This window comes from Narcine bancroftii, chromosome 6 (assembly GCF_036971445.1).
Source record: "Narcine bancroftii isolate sNarBan1 chromosome 6, sNarBan1.hap1, whole genome shotgun sequence".
Taxonomy (NCBI): Eukaryota; Metazoa; Chordata; class Chondrichthyes; order Torpediniformes; family Narcinidae; genus Narcine; species Narcine bancroftii.
This window is the reverse complement of record NC_091474.1, coordinates 43,975,880-44,003,125: the sequence shown is the minus strand read 5'-3', so window position 1 is coordinate 44,003,125 and position 27,246 is coordinate 43,975,880. Positions and strand designations below refer to the sequence as shown.

The 27,246-nt window shown below is 40.1% G+C and overlaps 1 protein-coding gene and 1 long non-coding RNA gene across 3 annotated transcripts in view; one reads left to right on the top strand and one right to left on the bottom strand.

Annotated features, from left to right (window-relative positions):
• ctsa (cathepsin A) overlaps window positions 1–27,246 on the top strand; it is a 52,933-nt gene that overhangs the window by 18,010 nt on the left and 7,677 nt on the right. Inside the window, exons 6-13 of one of the 2 annotated variants that reach the window (XR_011340065.1) lie at window positions 1,377–1,532; window positions 3,605–3,696; window positions 10,133–10,217; window positions 11,091–11,182; window positions 14,978–15,062; window positions 18,679–18,827; window positions 25,659–25,734; window positions 25,938–26,107. Coding sequence is in view for 1 of the 2 variants with exons in the window: in XM_069884858.1 (XP_069740959.1) it covers window positions 1,377–1,532; window positions 3,605–3,696; window positions 10,133–10,217; window positions 11,091–11,182; window positions 14,978–15,062; window positions 18,679–18,827; window positions 25,659–25,734 (735 nt within the window). In the remaining variant the exon portion in view is untranslated. The remainder of the gene's footprint in view (window positions 1–1,376; window positions 1,533–3,604; window positions 3,697–10,132; window positions 10,218–11,090; window positions 11,183–14,977; window positions 15,063–18,678; window positions 18,828–25,658; window positions 25,735–25,937; window positions 26,108–27,246) is intronic. The other variant, XM_069884858.1, reaches the window with a different exon arrangement.
• LOC138736039 (uncharacterized) lies at window positions 17,256–25,957 on the bottom strand. The gene is made up of 3 exons (XR_011340066.1): window positions 25,857–25,957; window positions 24,175–24,363; window positions 17,256–17,647 (listed from the first exon to the last, which is right to left on the bottom strand). It is a non-coding gene; the product is annotated as an uncharacterized lncRNA (long non-coding RNA).

The following is a 27,246-nucleotide window of genomic DNA, read 5'->3' as shown; positions in this document are numbered from 1 at the left end:
TTATATTGTTGTAACACATTTATATTCTATCTAAACAAAAATTGATGTATCAACTAGGAGGCCGTACCAAATCCATCAAGGAACTAATAAATTTAAGTTGAGCTGCTTCATAATAATTTTGAAAATGTGGTAAACGTAATCCCCCTAACTCATATTTCCAAGTTAATTTATTCAAAGCTACTCTCGAAAATTTACCTCTCCATAAAAACTCCCTAACCATTTTATTTAAATCTCAAAAAAAATATCAAGTAAATACAGAATAGATTGAAACAAATATTGTATACACGGGAAAATATTCATCTTACCTGAATAAGGCCTGATCCCAACCACTTTGGATAATCAGAGTTGTACTCTACAAGGATTGATTTATTTTTAATGTCTGCCCAGTTAAAATGTAGTGATAGAAGCCTCACTAGGTATTCTGTTTTTATCAGATCACTCACCACTTACATTAACTATTGCAGTAATGGAAAAGCAAGAAAATGTATACAGATGGCATCTTAAAAGCACACTACTTAAAAGAATAGACTTCTGTGAGTTAATAGAGACAGACAGAAATATTTTGCAAAACAAATCAGCTAGAGTTTAGTGAAAGATATTATAGAATTAGAAAAAAATTGAAGAACAGGACTACAAGAAGAATATAGACTACTGGAGAATATTTGGACCATATAGGGGCCCAAATACAGTAATTAAGAAAAAGGACTATAAATGCAACTATTATACATACTCAAACATTTTGCTTTAGTAACTAATATATTTAAAAGATATTGAAGATTTTATTACGTATATTTTTGAAAAAAATCAAAAATAAAATATTTTTTGAAAATGAACTGAGATTTGAGAGGGTGCCCAGGCAAGAAGGGCTCCCAAAGGGCTTCAGGTGCTAAAGACTTCCTGATCGTATCGGAGGTTTGGATCTGGAGCTCAAATTGCCAGTGGTTTGAACGGTGATATGTGTGGCAGTGGGAACACTGGCAGCGAATCTACGACACTCACTGAAGAGACTCTTTTGTCTTACAGCAGACAAAAGCTGAAATATTATCATGTATATTATATTTTTAATATGTGAAAATAAAAGTAATTGCTTGATGCAGAGGTCAGAATCTCAGAACTCCTTGGCATATATCTATTTCTAGATCAAGTTCTGAAGTTGAATGGGCAATTAATAAATTTGGTTTTGTGTGAATGTTCTGCAGGTGTAATTGCTGCAGTTGTATGTTATACTCTTTTACAGTATTTTTAACTGCTGTATTTTGTATCTTTGGGTGAGTACAAGATATTGTCATTAAGCCGATATTTCTATTGCATTTAACACGAATCAAAATTAATCCTGTGGTTTTAAATCTGTAGAAACTTCTTTTGCCCTTTTCCAGGTTTCATTCAATAATTTCCTTGCCGTGAAGGAATTCTTCCGGCTTTTCCCAGAATACACGAAGAATGAATTCTATATCACTGGGGAGAGTTACGGAGGAATTTATGTACCAACCCTAGCAGAGCGTGTCATGACTGACTGGCAGATTAATTTTAAGGTAGGTGCTTAAAAGTAGGAAATTAGAAATGTGGGAAAAGTTCAGAAAATCTTTCAGCAGCTTTGGAAAGGGTTACTTTGTGTTTGAGATTAATAACTTTTTGTCTGATAATGTTATTGACCCAATAACTGGCTTTATTTTTATTCATAAATTTTCCCTGATTTGAACATATCTGGCATTTTATATTTGTATTTCATATTTTCAGATCTGCAGTATTTTACCTATGAATCCTAGTGAGATGGGGGAGGGCTTATGTTGTCAGAAGGTAAAATATTAGCAAGATTAGGAGCATAGCATTGTCAGGTGCACTATCCGTTAGATTAAATCTTAAATGAAGATCTCTTTGTAGGCTTTTTCCTTGAAGAAGGGCTCAGGGCAATATATCTTTGTCTTCTTTAGATGCTGAATAAACCAGCTGAGCTCCTCCAGCATTTCAGTGTTTTTACTACAATCACAGCATCTGCAGCCTGTTGAATTTCATCTCATTACAGGCTTTCGAGGAGTAAAAGGAATTCTTCACTAATACTTTAGTACTATATGTGCTAATGATCTGTTCACCGGAACATATCACCTGATCATTGTCTCGCTGAAGATAATTCCATCTCTATCTCTAGATATTCTGCTCTGATTCCTTCATAACAACAATTCAAAGGCATTTTACTGATAGCTAAAAATATCAGGTAAAATCCAGAAGTCCCTCTTGGTCTTTTTACTTTAAAATGATGAGGAGAAACCAGTAAATTAGTGTTGACGTTGTATTTGGCTCTGATAACTAACAATGAAATTTCTAGTGACGGAATAATCCATTAATGACCTGATGTTCAAATCCCAACACTGAAGAGGGATACTGAATATTGGGAATGGCACAAAAATTTATTGTAAACTCGTGTCACTCAGGGAAGAGAAGTTAGTACCCTTGCACAGGTGACGTTCCAAGCCCAGAATACATTATTTCACTTCCTAAGGCAGTTGAGGAAGACATTTTACAGGAGCACATTGTGGCGTTCAGTAGCTGCAAAGCATCGGACCTAAAGTCAATGCGGATGATCATCAAAATGGCCAAATAAATCACTGGAGTGCCCCTTTCCTCTAATAATGCTTACTGATAATGATTAATAAGGCTTAAATAATTATTGTGAATTTCTCCATCCATCATGCAATATTTTTGATCTACTACCATCAGGAAGAAGGTACAAGTGGATCGAAATCAGAACTGCCAGGCCTGGAAATAGCTTCTTACCACAGGCTGTGAAATTGATTAATTTTATCCTGCAACTGAGTAACTTATTCCAAAACATTTATATTTTTTATTATATTATTATGTGCTGTGTATTGTGTATGCATGTTGGTGCACTGTGGTCTGGAGAAATGCTGTTTCATCCGGTCGTATGTGTTCTGTCAGATAATAATAAACTTCAACTTGAACCTAATGACCTTGAGATAACGAAAAATTGACAGTGAAGCTAGTTTGCCACTATGTCCTGTATTTTTAGAACAAAATTAAATTCCATATCCTCGCTCTTAATGCTGAATATCAGATAAGAACAGGCTCTACTTATAGCTAATGGATTTAGGGTCGAAGAAACTAGGGCAGGAGCTATTGCCTGAGCTAACGTGTTTTTAAAATGTACAGATGAGATCTTCCAGTTTGGATTTTCATTTCTTTTGGATTAGTATTCAGCTGCAGATGATCAGAGATAGCTATTTTAGTTTTCAGAGATTTCCCCCTCCAGTACTGTGGTACTGGGATATAATAATTTTAGGTTGTAAAAATTGGGGTTTAGAAAATAAAGTGTGAAAAGATTTTATAGCAGAAACATTACTTTCCGTGGTTGGCAATTCCAGAGCAAATGAACTGCCTTTACATTGAGTCAGTTCAAAATGAAGTCAGGAAGCATCCTTTTGCACAGAGCAAATTTCTGGAACTTCTTGAAACCACTGAATATTTTTTTTAAATTTTTAAATCTCAGATTTTTGCCAGAGAAAGATGTCATTGGAAAGAGGATATTAGCAAAAGTATGATTTGATAGAATGGCCTACTTATTCCTTGCATCATCCCTCCTTTATTACAGGGAATGGCAGTTGGAAATGGATTATCTAGTTGGGAGTATAATGACAACTCGCTGGTTTACTTTGCATACTACCATGGGCTGTTGAAATCTTCGTAAGTGCGAACTACTCATTATCCCTCAGTGTTCTGTGATAAGGCTTATTTAGTTTCAGATGTAGAACTAATAACCCAGCCTGTACCTTTGAAGGCACTGCTCTCAAAGTGCAAACTCAAGCAACCTGTGATGAAATAGAGGCCAGTTATAAAAGCTATGTTGTAAATTTTTGGTCCATAGTGATGAATGCATTGCTTTGCAATGTCCTGTTAATGTTTGTAAGAACATAGAAATGTGAGCAGGAGTAGAGTGCAAATTAATTTTGTATCTTGCATTTAGACTGTTATGTTCACATTGTTCATTTAAATAAAGACTTTAAACTGTATCCAAAACAAAAACAGACCTGCAGATTAAGTATGAAAAGTTTAAATCGCCTCAGTTTTAGTTTATGTAACAGTAATAGACGTTTGTTTTTCGGAGAAAATATACTAATTTTACTGAAAGGTAAAGTTAAGTGGTTTGGAACAAGAAGGAAACAAAGTAATGTACCAGACTCCTTAGTGTGATGGATAAAACATGTGTTGAAGGCATATGTGGAAATACAGTATTGTAGCTATTATTGAAGTATACTTAAAGATGAGGAGGATTGCTAGCTCATCAGTCAAGATACACAATGTTCAGAAGGAGATAAAAGAATTTGTCAGTAAATGCTGGTGAAAAAGCAATACGGCTGAAATTGAGCATCCTCCCTAATATTAATTAGATGAAATCAGTGTAAAATATGGGAGGGAACAGAATTCTTCAGTACTTTGCATTTTACCTTTGTATTTTAAAAACACTGTTGACCAGAACAGACATTAGATTTGAAGAAATATTGCATGTTGCGAACAGGGAGGAAGGAAATGATGAGCAATATGCGCTATTTTTGAGGAGAAAAAAATACATTAATTTTGTAGCAAAGCTTAAATGTAACCCAAGCTAGTGAAAGAAGCAAGGTAGGGAATAGAGGATCTATCTCATCTGTAATTTTCTCATTTTATGGCTGCAGGCTGCACCCTTCAATCTGCAGAAGTATCTCAGGGAGACTTCTTATAAGCAACAGAACCAGAATGCCATAAAAAGCATTAGAATTGTACAGCATAGAAATGGTCTATTTGGGCCAATGTGTATAATTGAACTAATTAAATTTTTCACCTCTTCACCTAGGCCTGACCACCTCTAAAGGTACAAGTACTTAGGAGAAATAGACTGATTACAGGTGTGGTTATTGGCAAATGATTGGGAAGACAGTATAACATGTAATTTAGGATCGCATGCGATCAGCATGTTTCCCCAAGACGTTACATGGGCTTTGAAATTTTCCCATGCACCCCAACATGGAAACCATAGATGGAGGCAAGGTGGACAATCATCCAGAAATGCCACCTGGATATCTGGAGTGATGTGAAAATGGTTATTCCATTTTTCCTCTTGGGAAGCTGGAGGACAAGGTGATGTGATAGAACAGTTAGGAAACAATGCCCTCAGGCTTGTTGTAAATATTTCAAAGGGTATCTGAAATAAAAACAATAAATTCTGGAAGCACTCAGCAGGTCAGGCAGCATCTGTGGAAAGAGGAACAGTTGAAGTTTTAGGACTGAGGTTTTTATCAGCATTCCAATGGATATCTTTTTGGTTAATGAATGGCACATCGAACTTGCACTGCCTTTCATACTTCCTTGAAAAGCACTACAAATACTAGAACTACAAAAGAATGGTGAAGGATGATTGACATGAAACTTTTAAAAATTGTATTTAATTGTCTGCATCATTATAGGGAAAAAAATAAATAAAACATTAATCAAATATCCATAACCAATGATATAAAAAAAACTTTTATATTTTTTCTCCCCATCCCCCCTCCCACCCAAAGGAAAGAAAAGAAAGAAACACCTACCATTTAATATACAATAATATTACCATAGACTATCATTAATTGTTATTAAAAATTACTAATTAAGAAGAGTGGATAAGACAGAAGAGGTGGATGGAAAATTATCCATAAAATCCATATATGGTTTTCAATTTCTATAAAAAATTTTCAACTCTATTCCTTAAACTATATGTAATTTTTTTCCAAAGGTGTACAATTTTGCATCTCATTATACCGTCTACTTAATAACACTTCTCTATCATCTTTCCATGATGTTGCTAGACATTTCTTTGCTGTTACTATTGCTTTACTTCAAAAAAAATTTTTCTTGGTATTTGTCCAATTTCCATTTTATATCCTTTTCATAAATATCTCCAAGTAAAAATATTCTTGGATCCTTTGGTATATTTATCTTCATAATTTGCCCTAATAATAAATTCAGTTCATTCCAAAACCTTTCCACTTTTTCACAAGACCACACTGAAGGCAATAAAGTCCCTATTTCTTTCACACATCAAAAACAGTTATTTGAATGATTAGGATAAAGTCCATTTAACTTATGTGGAGTGTAATACAATTGATGAAGAAAATAATATTGAACCATTTGATATCTAACATTTACTGTATTTGTAACACTTTCATAACATCATTTTGACCAAATCTCCTCCTGAATTTGTATATTTAAATCTTTCTCTCATCAGATTTTTTAAATATATATCTTTTTTCTTTACAGTCTCTTGTAATTTTATATACATATTAGCAATAAATTTCTTAACAAATATATCTGTTATATCTTCAAATTGACTTTGTTTAGGGAGTCTCAAATCTGCTCTCAGTCTCCTTTTCAAATACATTTTTATTGATAATATGGAAAAATTGTACTATTATGTATATTGTATTTATCTTTTAATTGAACAAAAGTTAAGAAAAAATATCCTAAGAAACAATCTTTTATTCTCTGTAAACCTTTACCAATTATCAAATAAAGGATTATTCAAAGTAAAAGGACAAAGTTGATTTTGTTTTAACAACATTTTTGGACATTGATAATTTTTAATTCCTCTCTCAATATGAATTCTATTCATTATGTTTAAAATATGTTTCAATACAGAAAAATATTTAGTTCCTTTAAACGACTCACTATTCCATTTATACAAAATTAACTCAGGAATAGTTTCATCAATTTTATTCATTTCTATTTGAATCCAAGCTGGTTTTTTATCCCGTTGATAACAGGAGGACAAAAACTTTTTTGTTTGCATTAGCGATTGAGCCAATTGCAGAAATAATTAGAACTGATAATTAAATTAAAGGATTTGAAGTAGGTAATAGAGAACATAAAAGTAGTTTATTTGATGATGATACAATATATTTAACGAGACCAGAAATATCTTTAAATAAGTTGAATGAGAGATTAAAAGAGTATACGTTAGTATCTGGTTATAAAGTAAATGTAGATAAAAGTGAAATTATCCCTATGGTGGATATGGATTACTCTCAGTGTCAAAGATTGACAAAATTTAAATGGCAAAATGAAGCAATTAAATACTTAGGAATTAAGATTAGTAGAAATATAAGTAATTTGTTTAAACTAAATTATTTGCTGTTGTTAAAAAAAAATTGGAAGAGGATTTGAAAAGATGGAAAGATTTACAATAACGTTAATAGGATGAGTAAATTATATTAAAATGAATATTTTCCCAAGAATACAATATTTGTTTCAATCATTGCCCATTCAAGTACCAGAATTGTTTCTTTCGAAACCTGAATAAAATAATACGAGAATTCCTTTGGAAAGATAAGATGTCAGGAATTGGTTTCAAAAAATTAATGTAGAAATTTGATCAGGATGTACTAAGACTACCAAATTTTAAGAATTATTTTAAAACAGCTCAATTGAGATTGACATGAAACTTGACCCAATTGCGCTCCACAATAGTCTGTGAACTGGGTTTTTCCAGCATTGTATTTCATTTTGTACTTCCTTCTTTATGTCTATGTGTGGTTATTCATGTAATATTTTAATTAATATTTTTCTCTGGTAAAAGGAAGAACTGGGGGGAGAAGAGGCAAGAAGCAGTGTAAATACATCATCCTCTTTATTTCATGTCCATAAGTCATAAGAGCAGAAATAGGCTATTCAACTCATCAAGTCTGCCCTGCCATTTAATCATGAGCTGATCCATTTTCTCACTTAACCCTTCTGCCTGGCCTTCTCCCCTTAACCTTTGATTCCCTGGCTAATCAAAAAACATCAATCTTAAATACCCCAATGACCTGGCCTCCTCAACCACCTATAGTGATAAATTCCCTCTAGCTGTAGCAATTCCTAATCAACTTTTCTAAACAGATGACCATCAATTTTGAAGTTGTACCCCTTTTCCTTAGACTCTTCCACCAAGGGAAACAACCTTTCTATATCTACTCTGTCCGTGTCTTTCAACATTCGAAATGTTTAAATGAGATCCTCCTCAATCTCCTAAATTCCAAATAATACAGGCCAAGAGCTGTCAAATGCTTCTCATATGATCACCCTTTCATTCTCAAAATCATCGTAGTGAACCTCCTTTGAACCCTCTCCAATGTCAGCACATCCTTTCTTAAATGAGGAGCCAAACATTGCTCACAATACGCCAAGTGAGGTCTCACCAGTGCTTTATAACACCTGAACATCACATCCCTGCTCTTGCATTAAATTCCTCTTGAAATGAATAGCAGCAGTGCATTTTACTTCTTCACCACTGTCTCAACATGCAAGTTTCCCTTCAAGCTATCCTGTACAAGAACTCCCAGGTCCCTTTGCATTTGAGTATTTTCAATTTCTCCCCTTTTAAAAAATAGTCCGCCCATTTGTTTTCATTCCATCATCCCCTTCATTCCATCATCCCCTTCATTAATATACAACATAAAAAGAAGTGGTCCCACTGACCACTGTGGAACATTACCAGCAACTGGCAGCCAATCAGAATATGATCCTTGTATTCCAACTCTCTGCTTCCTGCCAATCATCCAATGCTGCACCCACCCTAGTATGTTTCATTATACTGTGGGCCTTGTTAAATAGCATCATGTGTGGTATCTTATCAAAGGCCTTCTGAAAATCCAAATATATAACATTTACTGAATCTCCTTTATCCAGCCTGCTTGTTACCTTCTCAAATAATTCCAAAAGATTTGTCTAGTAAGATTTTTCCAATTCAGTCTATCCTGTCATGAGCCTCCATAACCTTATCCTTTTATAATCAATTTAACATCTTCCCAACCACTGACATCAGGCTAACTGTTCTATAATTCCCTTTCTACTGCCTCACACCCTTCTTGAGTGATGGGGTGCTATTTTTGATTTTTCAGTCCTCTAGGACCATGCCACTCTGTGGATTCCTGAAAGATCATAACTAATGCCTCCACAATCTCTATTGCTATCTCTTTCAAGACTTATCCACCTTATGACTATTCAGCTTTTTGAACACCTTCTCCCTTGAAATAGTAACTGCACACTGCTAGTGTCCTCCACAGTGAAGACTGATGTAAAATATGCATTTAGTTCCTCTGCCATCTCCTTCTATCCCAATATTATTTTTCCAGTATCATTTTCTCGTGGTACTACATCTACTCTCCCCTTTTATTCTTTATATTGTTGTAGAAACTTTTTGTATCCTCTTGGATTATTTTCTTTGCTAGCCTACTTTCATACTTCATTTTTTCCTTCCTGTGATTTTTTTTTAAATTATCTTCTGTAAGTTATAAAAACTTCTAAGTTCTCTTATGTTCCCACTAATTTGTACTTCCTTGCATTCCCTCTCTTTTTCTTGCATGTTGGCTTTGACTTCCCTGGTCAGCCACAATTGTGACATTTTCCCATTTGGATATTTCTCTTTTTTTTTTATATGTATTTATCCTGCATCTTCCTCATTTCTTTCAGAAACTCCATCCATAATTGCTCTGTTGTTTCCCTACTAGTGTCCCCTTCCAATCTACTTTGGCCAGTTCCCCTTTCATGCCACTAATTCCCTTTACTTTACTTAAATACTGGCACATCTTACTTTATTTTCTCCTGGTTAAATCTCAAATTGAACTCTCGTTTCTAAACTGTTTTCAGTCCAGCTCGCGTTTTAATGTTATTGAACTTTCTATGAAAGTGGTTTCTGTATCTCCATTTCCCTTGAGGACAGTGTTTGTGTGGGAGCAAGCAATGAGGAGCTTTTTCTTACAAATTGAAGGATTATAAATTTTGTCAAAATGTACAGTTTTTTTTTCTTTTGTAGTGTTATTGTCATGTGATCCATTAAGTTGCGGGGAAATTTTTAGAAATTATGCAATTTGAAATCTGGTCACAACTTTGCATTTGAGTTGTTTTGTAGATAGTGAAGATGAATATCTGCCTTGTATATGTTGCCTCGACACATTAGAGTCCATCCAACCACTGGGTGCTATTGTCTTTTTTCATATTTGTCTGAGATTATTCCAATTTGCATTTTGTGATTGGTTACCATCTGGTATTTCCACTCTGATAAAAAGCTAAAGTTATTCTGGTAGAGTTTAAGAGGCTAAATATTTAATTTGTTGTCCATAATTTGTTTTAGACTGTGGTCTGATCTCCAGAAGTTCTGCTGTTCTGAGGAAAATTGCAACTTTTATAATAATAAGGATGAGAATTGTAACTCAAAGGTGTGTATTACTTTGTCCATTCTTCCCACTTAATACCTTTTATATAGATCATTCATCCTTTCTCCATTGCTTACATTTCCTCGAACAAAAATATAAAAATCAATCATGTGCCCTCATACCCATAACCTGTGATCATCTGTAACTGAATTCTTTGCATCAATCACTGCTTCTAAATCTTGGGATTCTACTGTGGTGAATATCTGCCAAGCTGCCTGTCTCCCCTCTGGCGAGCCTTGCTGTACTAACATTGGCTGTGCATTATCTCTACTGTTAAGGACACTCCCCTTGGGTATAACTGTATATGCACCTATTGTCTTTCATTATTGTACCATGAGTGTCTGCTAATAAAAGCCATGATTATTGTTTGACCACATCGTCTTTGTCTACTTCATCAACTGGCACTTCATCCACCCAATAGCATTATATGAGTACCTTCATGAGAAGGGTAACAGCATTTTCATGTGGCAACTAACTCTTGCTTCTTGAGGCAGTTAAAAATGAGCCACCAATCCTGATCATGCCCACAGTGGTTAAACAAAAGAAATAATTTCAGCTTCTCTTGTTTTTCCATCTAAATAAATTCTTAATTCTCCCAATCCTTAATGTCCTTCCTAATTTGTACTGCTCAGAATTAGATTCACTGCTCCGACTGAGCTCTAACGGTGATTAATGGAAACTGCAATGTTTTGCACTTTTTATTTTATAGTGATTTAATCATGGTAAATATGCTACATGTGTTTGCCAGGATCTCTAACCCAGTCCTCTGGTAATGTAGTTGATATTGGATAGAGTATTATATAGGGACACAATAAAAATCTATTAACCTTTCTGGCAAGATAATTTTCAGAAAATAACCAAATCTTTTCTTTGCAGGTTAAAGAGGTGATGCATATTGTGTGGAATTCAGGTCTGAATATATACAACCTGTACGCTGATTGCATTGGAGGAGTCCCAGGCAAAACCCGGTAAGGAATAATTGTGAGATGTTTGGAGTTGTGAAGATGATGAAAAGTTTGGTATCTAGTGACCAAAGATGGGTAAATGTTGCTGTGACTAGGGCTAAGGTTGGAACAAGATTGTGGATCTGATGGCCCAGAACCTGTTTAGCAGTGTACTGCTAGTCCATACAAGAAATGTGAGATAATCAGGAGGTGCAAGTGTAAATTTTGTTGGTGACAAATATTCCAGAATTAGGAAAGTAATTGGGGAGATAGGCAAGATGTTTGTGGCTCTGTCAAGAAGTACATTTATTTTTCTGTTTCCATGGAAGCAAAACAAATTAAGAAATTTTGGCCTCAGATTTCTGGCAACATCTTGTCTTCCTGATCTGCATACAAGGTCCAACACCAAAATGCTAGATCAGAATGTTTTTCTAGAAAGCAGCCATTATCAACAGGAGCTATATGGCACCTGGGGGGGGGGGGTGCACGGGTTGAAATCATGATTTTTTTTGTGGTTGATAGAAAAGAAGAATAGGTACGGAAGAAACCAACTAAACCTGACAGCTTCGTAAGCAAGAGGGCCCATAAACTTTCAGCAGACCCAGAAAAAAAAAAGACTTGATAATAGCTTTAAAACAACTGAAAAAGAAAAGGATAAAGGTATCGGGGGGGGGGGGGGGGGGGGGAACAGTGGGATTAAAGAAGCCATCTGCCAGCCTGGCCAATTACAGGTTCAAAGTTCATGTTGATTGTTGAACTAAGGGCAGCACAGTTAGCGTCGTGATTAGTGCAACACTGTTACAGCGCCATCAGGGTTGGAATCCAGTGCTGTCTGAGGAGTTTGTGCATTCTCCCTGTGGCTGTATGGGTTTCCTCTGGATCCTTTGGTTTCCTCCCACCCTTCAAAATGTACTGGGGTGGTGGGTCATTTTGGTGTAATTGGGTGGCACGGGCTCATGGGCTGAAAGGGCCTGTAACTGTGCTCTATGTCTAAATTTAAACTACATAAATGACATCAAATGCAGCCCTGAGAATCATTTTCCTGCAGGCCAGGCAGAATTTCTACTTGCAAACTGTACTCAAGGAAAAGATACAATTCAAAAGAGATTTTTTACAAAGAAAGCAAATTGTGCAACATAGAAAAAGATGAATATTCAGTAATAATTAATGTGCAAAGTAAAAGTCTTTATATGAGTCTGATTGAGTGTTGTTTAGGAGTCTAATGGTGGAGGGTCAGCATCTGTTCCTGAACCTGGTGGTACGGTTTTGTGGCACCTACTGAATACCTCTTTCCTGATGACAGCAGTGAGAACAGAGCGTCTGCTGGGTATGGTGGATCTTTGATGATTGCTGCTGCTCTCTGAAGGCAGCATTCCATGTAGATTTTCTCTATAATGGGGAGAGTTTTGCCTGTGATGTACTGGGCTGTCCCCACTACTTTTTGCATAGCTTTCTGCTCAGATGTATTGGTGGCCCCACACCAAGGCATGACGCAGCCAGTCAGCATATTTTCCATTGCACATCTGTTGAAATTTGCCGAAGTTTCCAATGTCATACCAAACCTCTGCAAATTCCTGGGGAAATAGAGGAAGTGATGTACTTTCTTCACGCTGAAATTAGTATGTTGGGTCCAGGAAAGGTTCTCTGAGATCATGATTCCCAGGAATTTAAATTTCCTCACCCTCTCCACCTCTTGATTTCACCCCACCCCCCCCACCCCCCCCACCTTAATGATCACTGGATCAAGCATTTCTGGTTTTCCCTTCCTAAAGTTCACAATCAGCTCCTTGATTTTGATGACATTGAGAGGTTGTTATTGGTACACCATTCAGCCAAACTTTTCAATCTCCCTCCTGTTGACTGGCTCTTTACCCCTTTTGACATAGTCTACTACCAAGGTATCGTCAGTAAATTTGTAGATGGTGTTGTTGTCATACCAAGCCACACTGCCAAGGTATAAAGCGAGTAGACCAAGAGGCTAAGTAGACAGCCCTCTGGTGCTGATGGAGTTTGTTTTCTCAACACAATAGAAGCTGATTTCAGCCCATGTCATTTAATTACACCCAAATTAACACGCAACCCTGTACGCTTTGGAGGGTGGGAGGAAACCAGAGCACCTGGATGAAACCCACGCCAGCATGAGGAAAACATATAAACTCATTATAGACAGCAACAGATTCAAACCGAGATCACTGGCACTGTAATAGCGTCACTCTAACTGCTACACTAACCATGCTGACCAAATAATGTAGGAGATGTTCTTGCTAATCTGCTTTGATTGAAGTCTGGAGGTGAGGAAATCCAGTGGTTTTGAGGCCCAGGTCTTGGAGTTTTCTGATCAGTTTTGAAGGGATGATGGTGTTGAATGCTGAACTGTAGTCGATAAAGAGCATCCTGATGTATGCATCTTTGCTGTCCAGGTGGTCCAGGTTTTTGTGTGGAAGCACTGAGATGACGTCTGCTGTAGACTTGTTGCTGTGGCAGGCAAATGGGAACAGATACATGTCGCTGCTCAGGAGTTTCAACACGAGCCTCTCAAAGCACTTCAGTACCGTGCATGTGAGTGCCACTAGTCAGTAGTCATTTAGGCAGTTTACCACACTCTTCCTGGGCACATGTAGGATTGAGGCCTGTTTGAAACACCCTGTCAGAGTGAGATGTTAAAGATAATCTGAGTACATTGGCCAGTTGGTCAACACTGTTTTCAGTACTCGGCTGGGTACTCCATCCTGATTGGATGCTTTCTCCACGCACTGATCCTCCTATAACTAGCTGATCTGCCTTGTGCTACTCATCCAGTCTAGCATCTGGATTATGATTGTTTGTTCTTCTATAAACCTTGCGTGTTCTTTTCACTGCTGTTGTTTTAAATGGGTATATTCCAAATATTTGTTTGGAAACGGGCAAGTTGAAGGACAGGGCAACAATAAAAATGATAACTTCAAGGTCCCTCACCAGCTAAATGTGAAATTGCTTTCTCGGGCCCAGCCATCCCTCTGCATCAGAGGATACTAATTTATAACAACAGGATCATGGAACAGTTTAACGCAAGTATCTGTGGTGGGATCTGAGGAAAAGTTCCAAATTATAGAAACCTACACCACAGAAAACAGGCCATTCGGCCCTTATAGTCTATGCCAAAAACCATACCTTTTGTCCCACTAGCCTGGACCCATTCCATAACCCTCCAGACCGCTTCCATCCATGTAACTATCCAGTTTATTTTTAAAGCTTAAGAGTGAGCCTGCAATTACCACATCAGATGACCTGAATTTTGTTGGGAAATTGGCATTTCTCCACTGAACTGTTAGCCACTACAGAATTCCATTGTAAATGTAGAAGCTTGAAGTTGCTAAATTCTTTTTGCACTTTTTGTTTCCAAAATGGGTTCCAGCAAGGGAATATAAATAGCTGGCAATTTCCCCATACTTGGATAAACTGATAGATAATCCACACTAGATTGGTCCTAGTGTTGAATGTCAGTTGGGTTTTTGTCTTCTTCAAAGACAAGTAATGCTGATACTGGGAATGTGAAATGATTCTTTTATTATTTTCCTTTTTCAATAGAATTACTATGAAAAGTTTTCCATTAACAATAGAATTAGAATGTCTGAATATCAAATACATCAGAGCTACAACCACTTTGAGCCAAAGAGTAATCCTAAACTCGCTGTTTTAATTCGAATGGTTTGGGTGATATGTTAAGGAGGTTGAGGTTACAGCTCGTATCTGAGGTGTAGAAGGCCTTGAAAAATGGGAGAATGTTCATAACTATGTGTTTAAACCAATAAATGAAGTGCTTTGTTGTTCCTTTCACAGCTTTGACAAAAATCAGAAGCAGCTGGTTATTCATGATTTGGGAACCATATTCTCCAAAAACGAAATGAGTCTTTTGTGGAAAAAGGTAAACGCGTTTCATCTTTTTCAAAACAACTTTGTCCATGATCCTTTACTGTGGTTCTGCAAACCTACCAAATCCATAACTACATCTATTCACATCCTGTCTCCTGTAAGGATTCTATTCCTTTCAATTCCTCTATTTCTATTATTATCTGCTCTCAGGATGAGATCTTCTATTCTAGTACATCCGAGATGTCATTCTTCAAGGTAGCTTACCCTCTGCTGCCTTAAACTCAATATTGACGCACATCTCCACTACTTCCTGCACATCTGCTCTGGCACACTCTGCCTCAAGACACAAGGACAGGGTTCCCCTTGTCCTCACCTACCACTTCACCAGGCTCTACATCCAACATATTATCCTCTGCAATTTATGCCACCTACGGCATGATCCCATCACCAGACACATCTTCCCCTCATCACTTTCTGCAGGGACTGCTCCCTCATGGACTCCCTTATCCCTTCCCTCTAATCCTTGGTACCTAACTGTGATCATAAGAAATGCTCACATGTGCCCACACCACCTCCCTGGCCACCATTCAAGGTCCCAGAGAGTCCTTCCAAGTGAAGCAACTCGTGGTTTTTTTAAATTTAAATTTAGTCATGGAGCACCTTTTCGGCTCACGATCCCAATATGTTTTCAAAGGCAGGAAGAAACCGGAGCCCTCAGAGAAAACCAATGCAGACAAGGGGAGGATGTAAACACTCATTATGGACAACATGGGATTTGAACTCCCATCCTAATGTCTGGCATTGTAACAGCATTGCCCTAACTGTTCTGCCAACTGTGCTCCTGCTGTAGCCTCTTCTACCTTGAAGAGACTGGGTGGAGACTGGGCGATGATTGAGCACCTTCACTCTCCACTGATATGCAAGGACCTCCAATGGCCAACCATTGTAATTCCACACACCATTCCCATAGTGACATGCCTATCCATGGCCTCATGCACTGCCAAACCAAGGCTACCCACAACTTGGAGGAAAAACAGCTTGTATTCCGTTTGGACAATCTCCAACCAGATTGTCCAATTTTCATTAAACCCCTCCCCCAAGTTACTCTTTCCTTCTTCCTGTCTTCAGCTCCCCCTTTCCCTCCCTCTCCTATCAAAGAGCTACCCTCTCCTCTTATAACTTCTCAGCATTTTTTCTCTTTTACCTTCCCACCTGTATCGATCGATGATTTCTTACCTGTTAGCCTGTGCTCCTGCCCCTTCCTCCCACCTCTGTTTTTCTTCTCCCTTCCCACCATCTTGTATTCAGGCATCTGCCTTGTTTTTTTTTGCTTCTACCTTGACAAAGGGCTCAAGCCCAAAATGTTGGTTGCCCTTCACTTTACTATAGATGCTGCTGAGTTTCTCTCCAGCAATTTGTGTATTGCTCTCAACCCCAGTATCTGATGACTTTCCCATTTAACTCCTTTACTGTGGTTTAATGGGGAAAGAAAGTTAAAACCACGGCACATTGAAACCGTTGAGTGTTCTGCTAAATTCTGGATAAGCAAGCACTTAATTTCAGCTCCAGCAAGACCAAAACCTTTGCCCTTTGCACACTTTCCTAATTGCTTGCCCAACCCGACTGCAAATGAGCCACCTCTGTCACATTCACCTCAGCAACTGGCCACCTGTCTGTGCAATCATTATCTTACTGGCTTAACCCTGTTCTTTAACTCACTCATTCTGGCACCACTCTGTCCTTGTATCATTTCAGTTTTAGTCTTAATCTGTGGCTTCTTCCTTGATTACGTGACACTAAACCACCATGCACAGGTTCAAATTTGTTAACTTGTGCTGTGGTCTTTCTTGCTCACCAACTTGTCACTTTTTATTACATGGAATTACAAAGCCAGAACTGTGGCACACTATCCCCGTCATCTTCTCTTCCACCATAGAAGAGTGTCTTTTCTCTGTCTCCTACTTCTGCTCTATCTGTGTCAGAGTCCTTTACCCTCCTCACAGAAATTCAAGCCTGCCCAAATTGCTAAATCACCCCATCCTTGAAAGTACCCCCAATGCTGTTTGACTGCATTTGTTCCTTCTGTTTGATGTTTGGTTCATGAAGTAAGATAGTTTGATGAAGAAGTCTTGTTAAATTAAGAGACTAAAGACTATGTTCGAAGTAGATCATCAAGAGTCGAGAACAAGTAGAAAGTAATTGTCTAATCCAAGAGTCAGGCTTTTCAGGAAAATGGTACCCTTTATTTCCATTTTATATCTATGGGTAACATGGTAACTTTGTAGGCACTGTGTAACAATGATTAACTAAGTCACTCACCCAGCCTAGACTCATCAGCTTTACCCATTCATATATATGGATTAAACAAGAAAATCTGCAGATGTAGAGGTTGAGTGCAGTACATAGATGTACTGGAGAAACTCAGCAGGTCATGCAACATCCAGAGGAAGTAAAAGGGTAACCAATATTTACCTGATGAAGAGGCTGGGCCCGAAATGCTGGTTACCCTTTACTGAGGAGTTTCTCCAGCACACTTGTCATATATCTGAGTGTTTGCTAATCACCAAATGTTCTTCCCATCGCCTGGGAGTGCACAGTCTGACATCACCTCAGTTTCTGATCCCTATGATTCCTCACCTGTGAGTTAAGATGGTAAAAGCAAGTAAATTAGTCATTTGATTTTTATGTTTCCTCAATTTCCATAAATATCCTTTTGAGCACGAGTTGTCAGGTTCTGAAACCTGGGTGATTGCTCTCTTGTTTTTGAGGTCTACTCCAATCTTTTTAAATGGTTTCTATTTTTAGATTACTGTTAATTTAATTTGGAGCTACGGCACAGTAACAGGCCCTTCCAGCCCATGAGCCGTGCCGCCCAAATACACCCATGTGACCTCTTAATTTTCTACATCCTTTTTCAGGAATTTTTGCTGTAGCCACATCCAACATCAGTTGCCTTTACTTCCATTTAAAGGCAAGTCCATCAGATTTGTAATTGCATTCGAATTTGGTAGAAATGAGGGAAATGTTGCATTTTATTCCTTAAGAATAAAATAAAACATTGGTCTTGAATACAGAACCACCAGAGGAATATCCAGTAGATAAGCCTGTTTCAATATCCAAGATTCAATTTATTGTCATGTAATAAAGTCAGTCTGCGTGGGTTGCCAACAGTCCACCTCCTGTGTGTTCTTCTGCCTCAGGGCCCCTAGCCGGTCCGTGGCTGTGGTCACCGCCCTGTGGGAGTCGTCACTTCCTCAAACAAGAGGTTTTTCTGGTGTCCTGCACCAGTCCTCCACTTCTCCAGAGACTGCAGCCCTTCATGGGTGCTGCCATCTTGGGCACAGACCAATAAAATCATCAACAACTCCATTAACAGGCTGTTTAAAGCCTGTATAGAGCTGATGGCAGTCAGACTGGGTTGTTGGACCCTGCAGGAACACTGTCTCTTCATTCCTTGCTTTACCTGGATCTGCATTGGCAGCACCACCATCTTTGCACAGGTATCCACTAGATGTGGAACTGAATCAATTTCAAGTTGATGAAAGTTAAGAATGTCCCACTCATAGAAGTGCTGCTTCCTTCAATATGATTACCAGAACTGTTTTAGCAAACTTATTTCTTGAGTTTTATCTGTCATATGCTCATCACATTTTGTGCATTTTCTTCAGAATCTACAGGATGTATACCAGAGCCATAGGAATGTCCGAATGGACCCCCCTTGTATTAACACCACTGCCTGCTCCAACTATTTGAACAACCCAAAAGTCAGAATTGCTCTGCACATTCCACCTTTTGTGCAGAAATGGGAGATGTGCAGGTAAAACTTGGCTACATTCACAGCCTCGAATTGCTTTATTATTTGGAATATTTGTGTAAAATTCCTCAGGCTTGCATACCTTGGCTGAGATTTTATCATCATCATTCAGGTGCCTTGCCGTTCGGCGTGGGTGATCATGTCTCTCCATCCGTCATGATCTCTGACCCTCCAAATTGTAGTTGTTGACTCCCCAATTCTCCTTCAGTGAAGGCTCCATCTTTGAGCTTAGACTGTAGTCGATGTTGAGTTCATGATTATGCAAGGGAAAAATACTGAAGTGGTTTCCCACTGCCTTCTTCAGTTGCAGTGACCATACTGGATAGATAACCCTGGCAATTGATCAGTAGATACATCTGCCCAGCACTTTTAGTTTTACAACCATAAATTCCAATTTGTAGAATCTGCTTGTAAAAACCATCTGCAATCCATGACTTGGTGTGATCCTGATAAGGAGGCTAAGCAGATCCTATACTTTGCCCAAGGCTATCGGATGGAAGGAGCACCTTACCCTTCCTTTTTCTGAGCAATTGCAAGACTCTGACACTGATTTTATATGGAAGCTATTTTGGGAGAGTTGGGCTCCTATCGCTTGACTCTCCGTGGATTCTCCACTTAGAATGCGCCTGAAGAAGAGAAAGCGGCCCTTTGATTTGCCGATCAGGTGGCAGGGCTAAAAGCGCAGCGCTGGCCACCTGAAGTGACAGCTGCACTGGGATGTACATCTGAGCGCACTCCGGCTCCTGTCCCTTGGCCTGTCAAGTTAGAATGGCTGGCTGTCAGCTGGGACAGCCAGCGCGGGCTATCATTGCGGGGACATACCCCGTGGAATGTCCTCACACTGATCGCTCTGTCCCCCGGCGGAGGAGAAGGGGGTTGGGGTAGCCGGCGAGGGAGAAGGGGGCTGGGGTGGCTGGCGGGGGAGAAGGGGGCTAGGGTGGCCGCCCCAGCCCCCTTTTCCCCCGCCGGCCGCCCCAGCCCCCTTCCCCGCCGGGGGGGCAGAGCAATCAGTGTGAGGACATTCCACGGGGTATGTCCCCACGCCAACAGCCCAGCCCCCTTCTCCCCCGCCGGCCGCCCTAGGCCTCCAGTCTCCGCGCTGACAGCCCAGCCAGCTGCCCTTGCCCCGACGTCCTGCACTGAGGAAAGGGGCAGCTGAGTGAGGAGCTGTCATCCCGAATGCAGCCACTTTTAGGCCCTCCTCTCGGAGGAGGGTTACAAAGTTTGCCTTGCAGGCGCCTCCTGTACATTGACATGGCCTCCCAACAGCCACATATTGCCAAAATATGCGGCTTTACAAGCGGGGCAATTGGCCACCTGAAAGTGTCTTGTAAAAGTAAAGATGCATGTGGTGCACAAATTACCTCAGTATGTATATCAAGACCATAATAATGGTCATTATGAAGTCTTGGTAAGGAACCCACTTAGAAAAGTTGAGGTGTGATTGTGTGCAAGGTTTAAAAAAAATGGCATGCATGCATTTATGCTATGGGTGGCACAGTGTGTTCACAAACATTGAGATAGTCTCTTCTGAGAATTTAGAGTAAATAACATTGATTTGTTTATCCAGAATTTACACATCTGGAATTCTCTTGAAACTGGCAAAAGTATCTAAGAATATTAAGCAACAATATAAAGTTTTACATGAATATCGTTTCGCCTTTATAATTGCAGTATAAAACATTGTTCTTTAAAAGGTAGGGAGGTGATATAGTTTGGAGATGTATTTAGTGGTTTATGCGGAGAATGCGACTGCATGATCTAGTCATTTTTTATAACTAATTATGCAATCAGCAGTCTTTCCCTCCCCATTCTCTGGTTGCTGAGAATACACTTGTTCACTTTGTCCGCTGAAGATCATTGATCATCATCCCAATACAAAAGAGGACAACAGTGTAAGGCCTCAATGACTACAGCCCGTGGCACTGACCTCCATTATGAAATGCCTTGAGTTTCTGGTGATGGAACGCATCAAAGTGCCCCTCACTGAGACATTGGACCCATTTCAATTCGCCTATTTCTGCACCAAGGGTGGTACCTGGAGTACAACGCCTCATGCTCCAGGTTGCTGTTCATCTCAACTTCAGCTCTACGTTTAATACAATCATTCCCCAGAGCCTGGTGGAGATGCTGACCTCCCTAGGACTCATCGTCCTCTCTGTAATTGGATTCTGGACTTCCTAATGGAGGCCAAAGTCTGTATGGTTGACAGCAGAACGTCAAGTACCATCTTGCTGAGCACTGGTGCATCTCACAGCCTGTTCCTGTTCATGCTACTGACCCACTACTGAAATACAGAGAAATCAAGCTTGCTGATGACACATCAGTAGTTGGCAACAATGATGAGTTCCAGAGGAGGTGGAAAACCTCACAAGAATAATAACCAGAGTCTCAGCATGGACAAGACGAAGATGATCGTGGTCTTCAGGATGACCAGGAACAACCACCCTCCACTACACATTAATAGCTCAGTAATGGAGAGAGTAGAGAGCACCAAGGTCCTTGGAGTCCCCTGAACAAGTGTCCTATCATGGAAACACAGCATCTCTTCACTAGTCAAGAAAACTGCAGCGACTGCATTTCCAAGAAGACTGAAGCATGCAAGGCTACCAGGCACTATCATGTCAATCTTCTACAGGAGCTCTATTGAGAGCATCCTGACTGGTTGCTTCACAGTGTGGTACAACGCGGACATTGGCGACTTCAGGGGTTTTTACGAGGCTCTAAAGGCTGTGTACGGCCCCTCACCCCAAGTCCAAAGCCCGCTGCGCAGCTCAGACGGCAAAGTCCTCCTCAGCGACAAGATCTCCATCCTCAACCGATGGTCAGAACACTTCCAATCTCTTTTCAGTGCCAACCGCTCAGTCCAAGAATCCGCCCTGCTCCAGCTCCCTCAACAGCCCTTAAGGCTAGAGCTGGATGAGGTCCTCACCTGGGAAGAGACATATAAGGCAATTGAACAACTGAAAAGTGGCAAAGCAGCAGGTATGGATGGAATCCCCACCCCAGAGGTCTGGAAGACTGGCGGCAAAACTCTGCATGCCAAACTGCATGAGTTTTTCAAGCTCTGCTGGGACCAAGGAAAGCTGCCTCAGGACCTTTGTGATGCACCCTGTACAAAAACAAAGGCGAGAAATCAGACTGTTCAAACTACAGGGGAATCACGCTGCTCTCCATTGCAGGCAAAATCTTCGCTAGGATTCTCCTAAATAGAATAATACCTAGTGTCGCCGAAAATGTTATCCCAGAATCACGGTACGGCTTTCGCGCAGAGGAACCACTGACATGGTCTTTGCCCTCAAACAGCTCCAAGAAAAATGCAGAGAACAAAACAAAGGACTCTACATCACCTTTGTTGATCTCACCAAAGCCTTCGACACCATGAGTAGGAAAGGGCTTTGGCAAATACTAGAGCGCCTCGGATGCCCCCCAAAGTTCCTCAACATGGTTATCCAACTGCACGAAAACCAACAAGGTCAGGTCAGATACAGCAATGAGCTCTCTGAACGCTTCTCCATTAACAATGGCATGAAGCAAGGCTGCGTTCTCGCACCAACCCTCTTTTCAATCTTCTTCAGCATGATGCTGAAACAAGCCATGGAAGACCTCAACAATGAAGACGCTGTTTACATCCGGTACCGCACGGATGGCAGTCTCTTCAATCTGAGGCGCCTGCAAGCTCTCACCAAGACACAAGAGCAACTTGTCCGTGAACTACTCTTTGCAGACGATGCCGCTTTAGTTGCCCATTCAGAGCCAGCTCTTCAGCGCTTGACGTCCTGTTTTGCAGAAACTGCCAAAATGTTTGGCCTGGAAGTCAGCCTGAATAAAACTGAGGTCCTCCATCAGCCAGCTCCCCATCATGACTACCAGCCCCCCCACATCTCCATCGGGCACACAAAACTTAAAACGGTCAACCAGTTTACCTATCTTGGCTGCACCATTTCATCGGATGCAAGGATTGACAACGAGATAGAGAACAGACTCGCCAAGGCAAATAGAGCCTTTGGAAGACCACACAAAAGAGTCTGGAAAAACAACCAACTGAAAAACCTCACAAAGATTAGCGTATACAGAGCCGTTGTCATACCCACACTCCTATTCGGCTCCGAATCATGGGTCCTCTACTGGCATCACCTACGGCTCCTAGAACGCTTCCACCAGCGTTGTCTCTGCTCCATCCTCAACATTCATTGGAGCGACTTCATCACCAACATAGAAGTACTCGAGATGGCAGAGGCCGACAGCATCGAATCCATGCTGCTGAAGATCAAACTGCGCTGGGTAGGTCACGTCTCCAGAATGGAGGACCATCGCCTTCCCAAGATCGTGTTATATGGCAAGCTCTCCACTGGCCACCGAGACAGAGGTGCACCAAAGAAGAGGTACAAGGACTGCCTAAAGAAATCTCTTGGTGCCTGCCACATTGACCACCGCCAGAGGGCTGATATCGCCTCAAACCGTGCATCTTAGCGCCTCACAGTTCGGTGGGCAGCAACCTCCTTTGAAGAAGACCGCAGAGCCCACCTCACTGACAAAAGGCAAAGGAGGAAAAACCCAACACCCAACCCCAACCAACCAATTTTCCCTTGCAACCGCTGCAACCGTGTCTGCCTGTCCCACATCGGACTTGTCAGCCACAAACGAGCCTGCATTTGACGTGGACATTACCTCTCCATTAATCTTCGTCCGCGAAGCCAAGCCAAAGAAAAAACAGTTGGTGTAGTGAAATGGATCGGAGGTCAATCCAGAGTACCATAAGAGCAGCAGAGAGGGTCACTGGGGACTCCTCCTTTTTCCCCTCTCCCCACCTCGCCACCATTGATGTGATGTACCGGTATCATTGTCTGAAGAGGACAAACAAGATTGTTGAGGATCCCTACCACTTCACACATACACAGCATCTTTCAACCACTGTCGGGAAAGAGATATAGAAGTATCAGAGCCAGTACCACCAGCCTGCGAAACAGCTTCATCCCGCAGGCAGTGAGACCGTTGAATAACTAATGAACTGCTCATATTAACCCTCCAATACTCTTTATTTATTTTGTGTACATATAATACTGTAAATTCAGAACAATGTATACTTCTGCAAATGCATCACTTGTGTTATGTCTGGTTATGTGCTTGCATGTTTTTGCACCGAGGACCAGAGAATGCCTTTTTGTCAGGTTGTAAACGAGAATCGTGTCTGCCTGTCCCGCATCGGACTGGTCAGCCACAAACAAGCCTGCAGCTGACGTGGACTTTTTTACCCCCTCCATAAATCTTCGTCCGCGAAGCCAAGCCAAAGAAAGAATTATGCAATCAGATGATAAATAAACTTGAACTTGGATTTGATGCAACCCACCTGAGTTCAGCATTGCAGCGGTTTCAGAGGAATTATGATTTGGTGACCTGTTGATGGTTCTCTTCTGATCTCATCAATGGCAGGTCATTGAAAGCAAAAGCAAGCCCACCACAGAGGTTCTGTGTTCTCTTTCTGCAGGAATTAGATTGTAGAAATAAGCGGGTCCGTGGTGTCATTGGATCTGTGTATCTAGACATTGGGGTAAATTCAAATTCATTATCATCTGACTATACATATACAACCAGATGAAACAGCATTTCTCCAGACCACAGTCCACATAATACACACAAAACACAGCACAAAATCGTAAGTGCATCAAAGATACAATTCAAAATAAATGCAAGTATTTTAGTATGATTTACTCAGTTACAGGATAATGTCCATTCACAGCCTGTGGCAAGAAGCTCTTTCGCAGCCTAATAGTGATTGTGATGTTCCTCTACCCCCTTCGTTATGGTGGTAGGTCAAAGAAACTGCATACTGGATGGAAAGACTCCTCAATAATTACTTGAGCTCTTTTTAATCAATGCTCCTGGTCAATATTGTCAATAGAGGAAAGGCAGACCCCAGTGATCTCAGCCGTTTTGATGATCTTCTGGTCTGACATTTCGTAGCCACCATCCTACACAATGATGCAGCCAGACAAGACGCTCTCAATTGTGCTCCTGTGAAATGTTAACAATTACAATAAGCCCAGTGCTCTTTTACCTCTTGTTTAACTGGGGTAATTTTAACCAAGTTGGCATTTGAAAAAATAATGGCACTGGGAGAAATAGTGTTTTCTGTTCCACCCAGAACTAGTCCCCATTGGGCTGTCTGGTGGTTACAAAGGTTAGTTTAAAATACCCTTCATTATTTAATACCCAAATACCCAATTTTCCTTCTGCAGGAAGAAGCCTGCCTACTCATTGTGGTGTTATATTTAAAAAAGAAAGTTGAGTGATTTTGGAGAAGTGGAGATGCTCTTTATTATGCAACGTTCAGTTCCATTTGTATTAACTCAGCAAATGCAGCAACCCCTGGCTGCAGACAGAAAAAACGAGATGACACTCAGGCTGGGTAAATAACTAGCACCTAATATTTCCCCCTCAAAACTATTAGATTAATGTTTGAGTATGCATCATTCTCTTTTGAAATGGCCATGAATATAAGTGAAAAAGATTTAATGGTTTACAATCCTTGTATGACAACAGCTGTATTATAGAGCATGACCATTTCATGCTCTCACTGCACATCGCCATAGCCACCAGTAATGTGAACATGGAGCATTTCATTCACATCTTTTACACCGCTTACCGAAGTTTCATCAGTTATTTCATTTTGGAATCACCAACACTTTTTTAAATCTGTGGTGATTCTGTGGACAAGTTAAAACCAGGTAAAGGGTGTTCAAAAAAAGTCTATTTTTGTTGAGGAAATTGTTGTTTGTAAGGGTCATCACCTCCTATCACTTGATAATTTGAAATTATTTTGTTCCTTCCTAGTGCAACAGTGAATCTGAATTATCAAAAACTCTACAGCGATATGAAGGATCAATACCTGAAACTGTTGGCTGCCAGGGTAATTGATGCATTGCTCTTTCTACCCCAATGTTTCATTCCAAGTAGACCACCATTCTAGCCAATAGGAGATGAGGCTGGCTTGACTTTATTCTTGATGTCTATGCGATAAGTTATCCTTACCCCAGTGTTGTTACTCCTTCTCTCTTCATCGGTTTAATTGATGTCCAAGTGCATTTTAGTGACCCAATTTTCCTTCTGCAGGAAGAAGCCTGCCTACTCATTGTGGTGTTATATTTAAAAAGGAAAGTTGAGTGATTTTGGAGAAGTGGAGATGTTCTTTATTATGCAACGTTCAGTTCCATTTGTATTAACTCAGCAAATGCAGCAACCCCTGGCTGCAGACAGAAAAAACGAGATGACACTCAGGCTGGGTAAATAACTAGCACCTAATATTTCCCCCTCAAAACTATTAGACATCTCTTGGCATTCAGTGGCCTTTTCATCACTCAGTTTCCTGTCCTGAAATCTGGCGGACTTGGCCCTCCAAGTACAGAGGTGATGAGCAGATCTGAAGCTAGACTGTGTGACTTGCTGCTAATGTCCTTTCCACCATATCTAAGGCACATGTCTAGATGAGTTCGACTCCAGGGTCTCAAGATGCTGGACACTTAACCAGTGAACAACAGCCTACCCTGTCCAATCTTTACTCACAAGTTAACCCTTCAATCTCCCGGTCAATTTTAGTCCAGTTCATCTTCTTTCAAGATTCCTTTATTGTCATGTACAGTAATGGCACAGAACATGTAATATTGCACAAAATTGCCTGTTGTAAGGCAGACAGTTGCTATTAATATTGCCCAGCGCCCCTTACAATAAGAGAAAAGAAGCAAAAGAGTCCCTTCAGAGTCACTGAGGGTCCATGGCCTTATGCCTGAAATGTCAGTTATATACTTTTACCTACTATGGCTGCTGAGAGACCTGCTGAGTTCCTCCAGTATTTGTTGGTTACAGCTTCAAAAGCCTGCTCCTTAACTAATGAGACTAACATTGTGCACAATACTCTATTTGTGATTCCACCCATGTTCTATAAAAATGAAACACAACATTGTCCCTTTGTGCTCAATTTTTGTCTGAATTCATTATAATATTGTTCAGCATTCCTAATTATTTGCTGTATCAGCATACTTTTGTGAACTATACATTCTGCTTTTCTGCTCTGCAATTTCTCATTATTTTACTGCCAAAGTAAACATGTTCATTTTCCACATGATACAAAATTTTTCAGATCTTTTCTCACTCGCATAATCTCTCCTTGTGTTCTTTTTCACAACTTTCCCAAGCATCTTTGTGTAATCAGTAAATTTGGCAACCATGCTGTCAGTGCATGTATCAAAGTATAGTTTCAAAAGGTTTGTGGAAGGACCCGCTCTGTTGACTTGGTGCCCAAACTCATGTTTTAGTCCAAACTTTGAGCATCCTTTAGCACAGATGGGATAGGTCTGTGTTTGATTTAAAGACCATTAGATGGTTATCTCATCTAAATTAATCTGTTGCTGTGTTCAGATCCAGT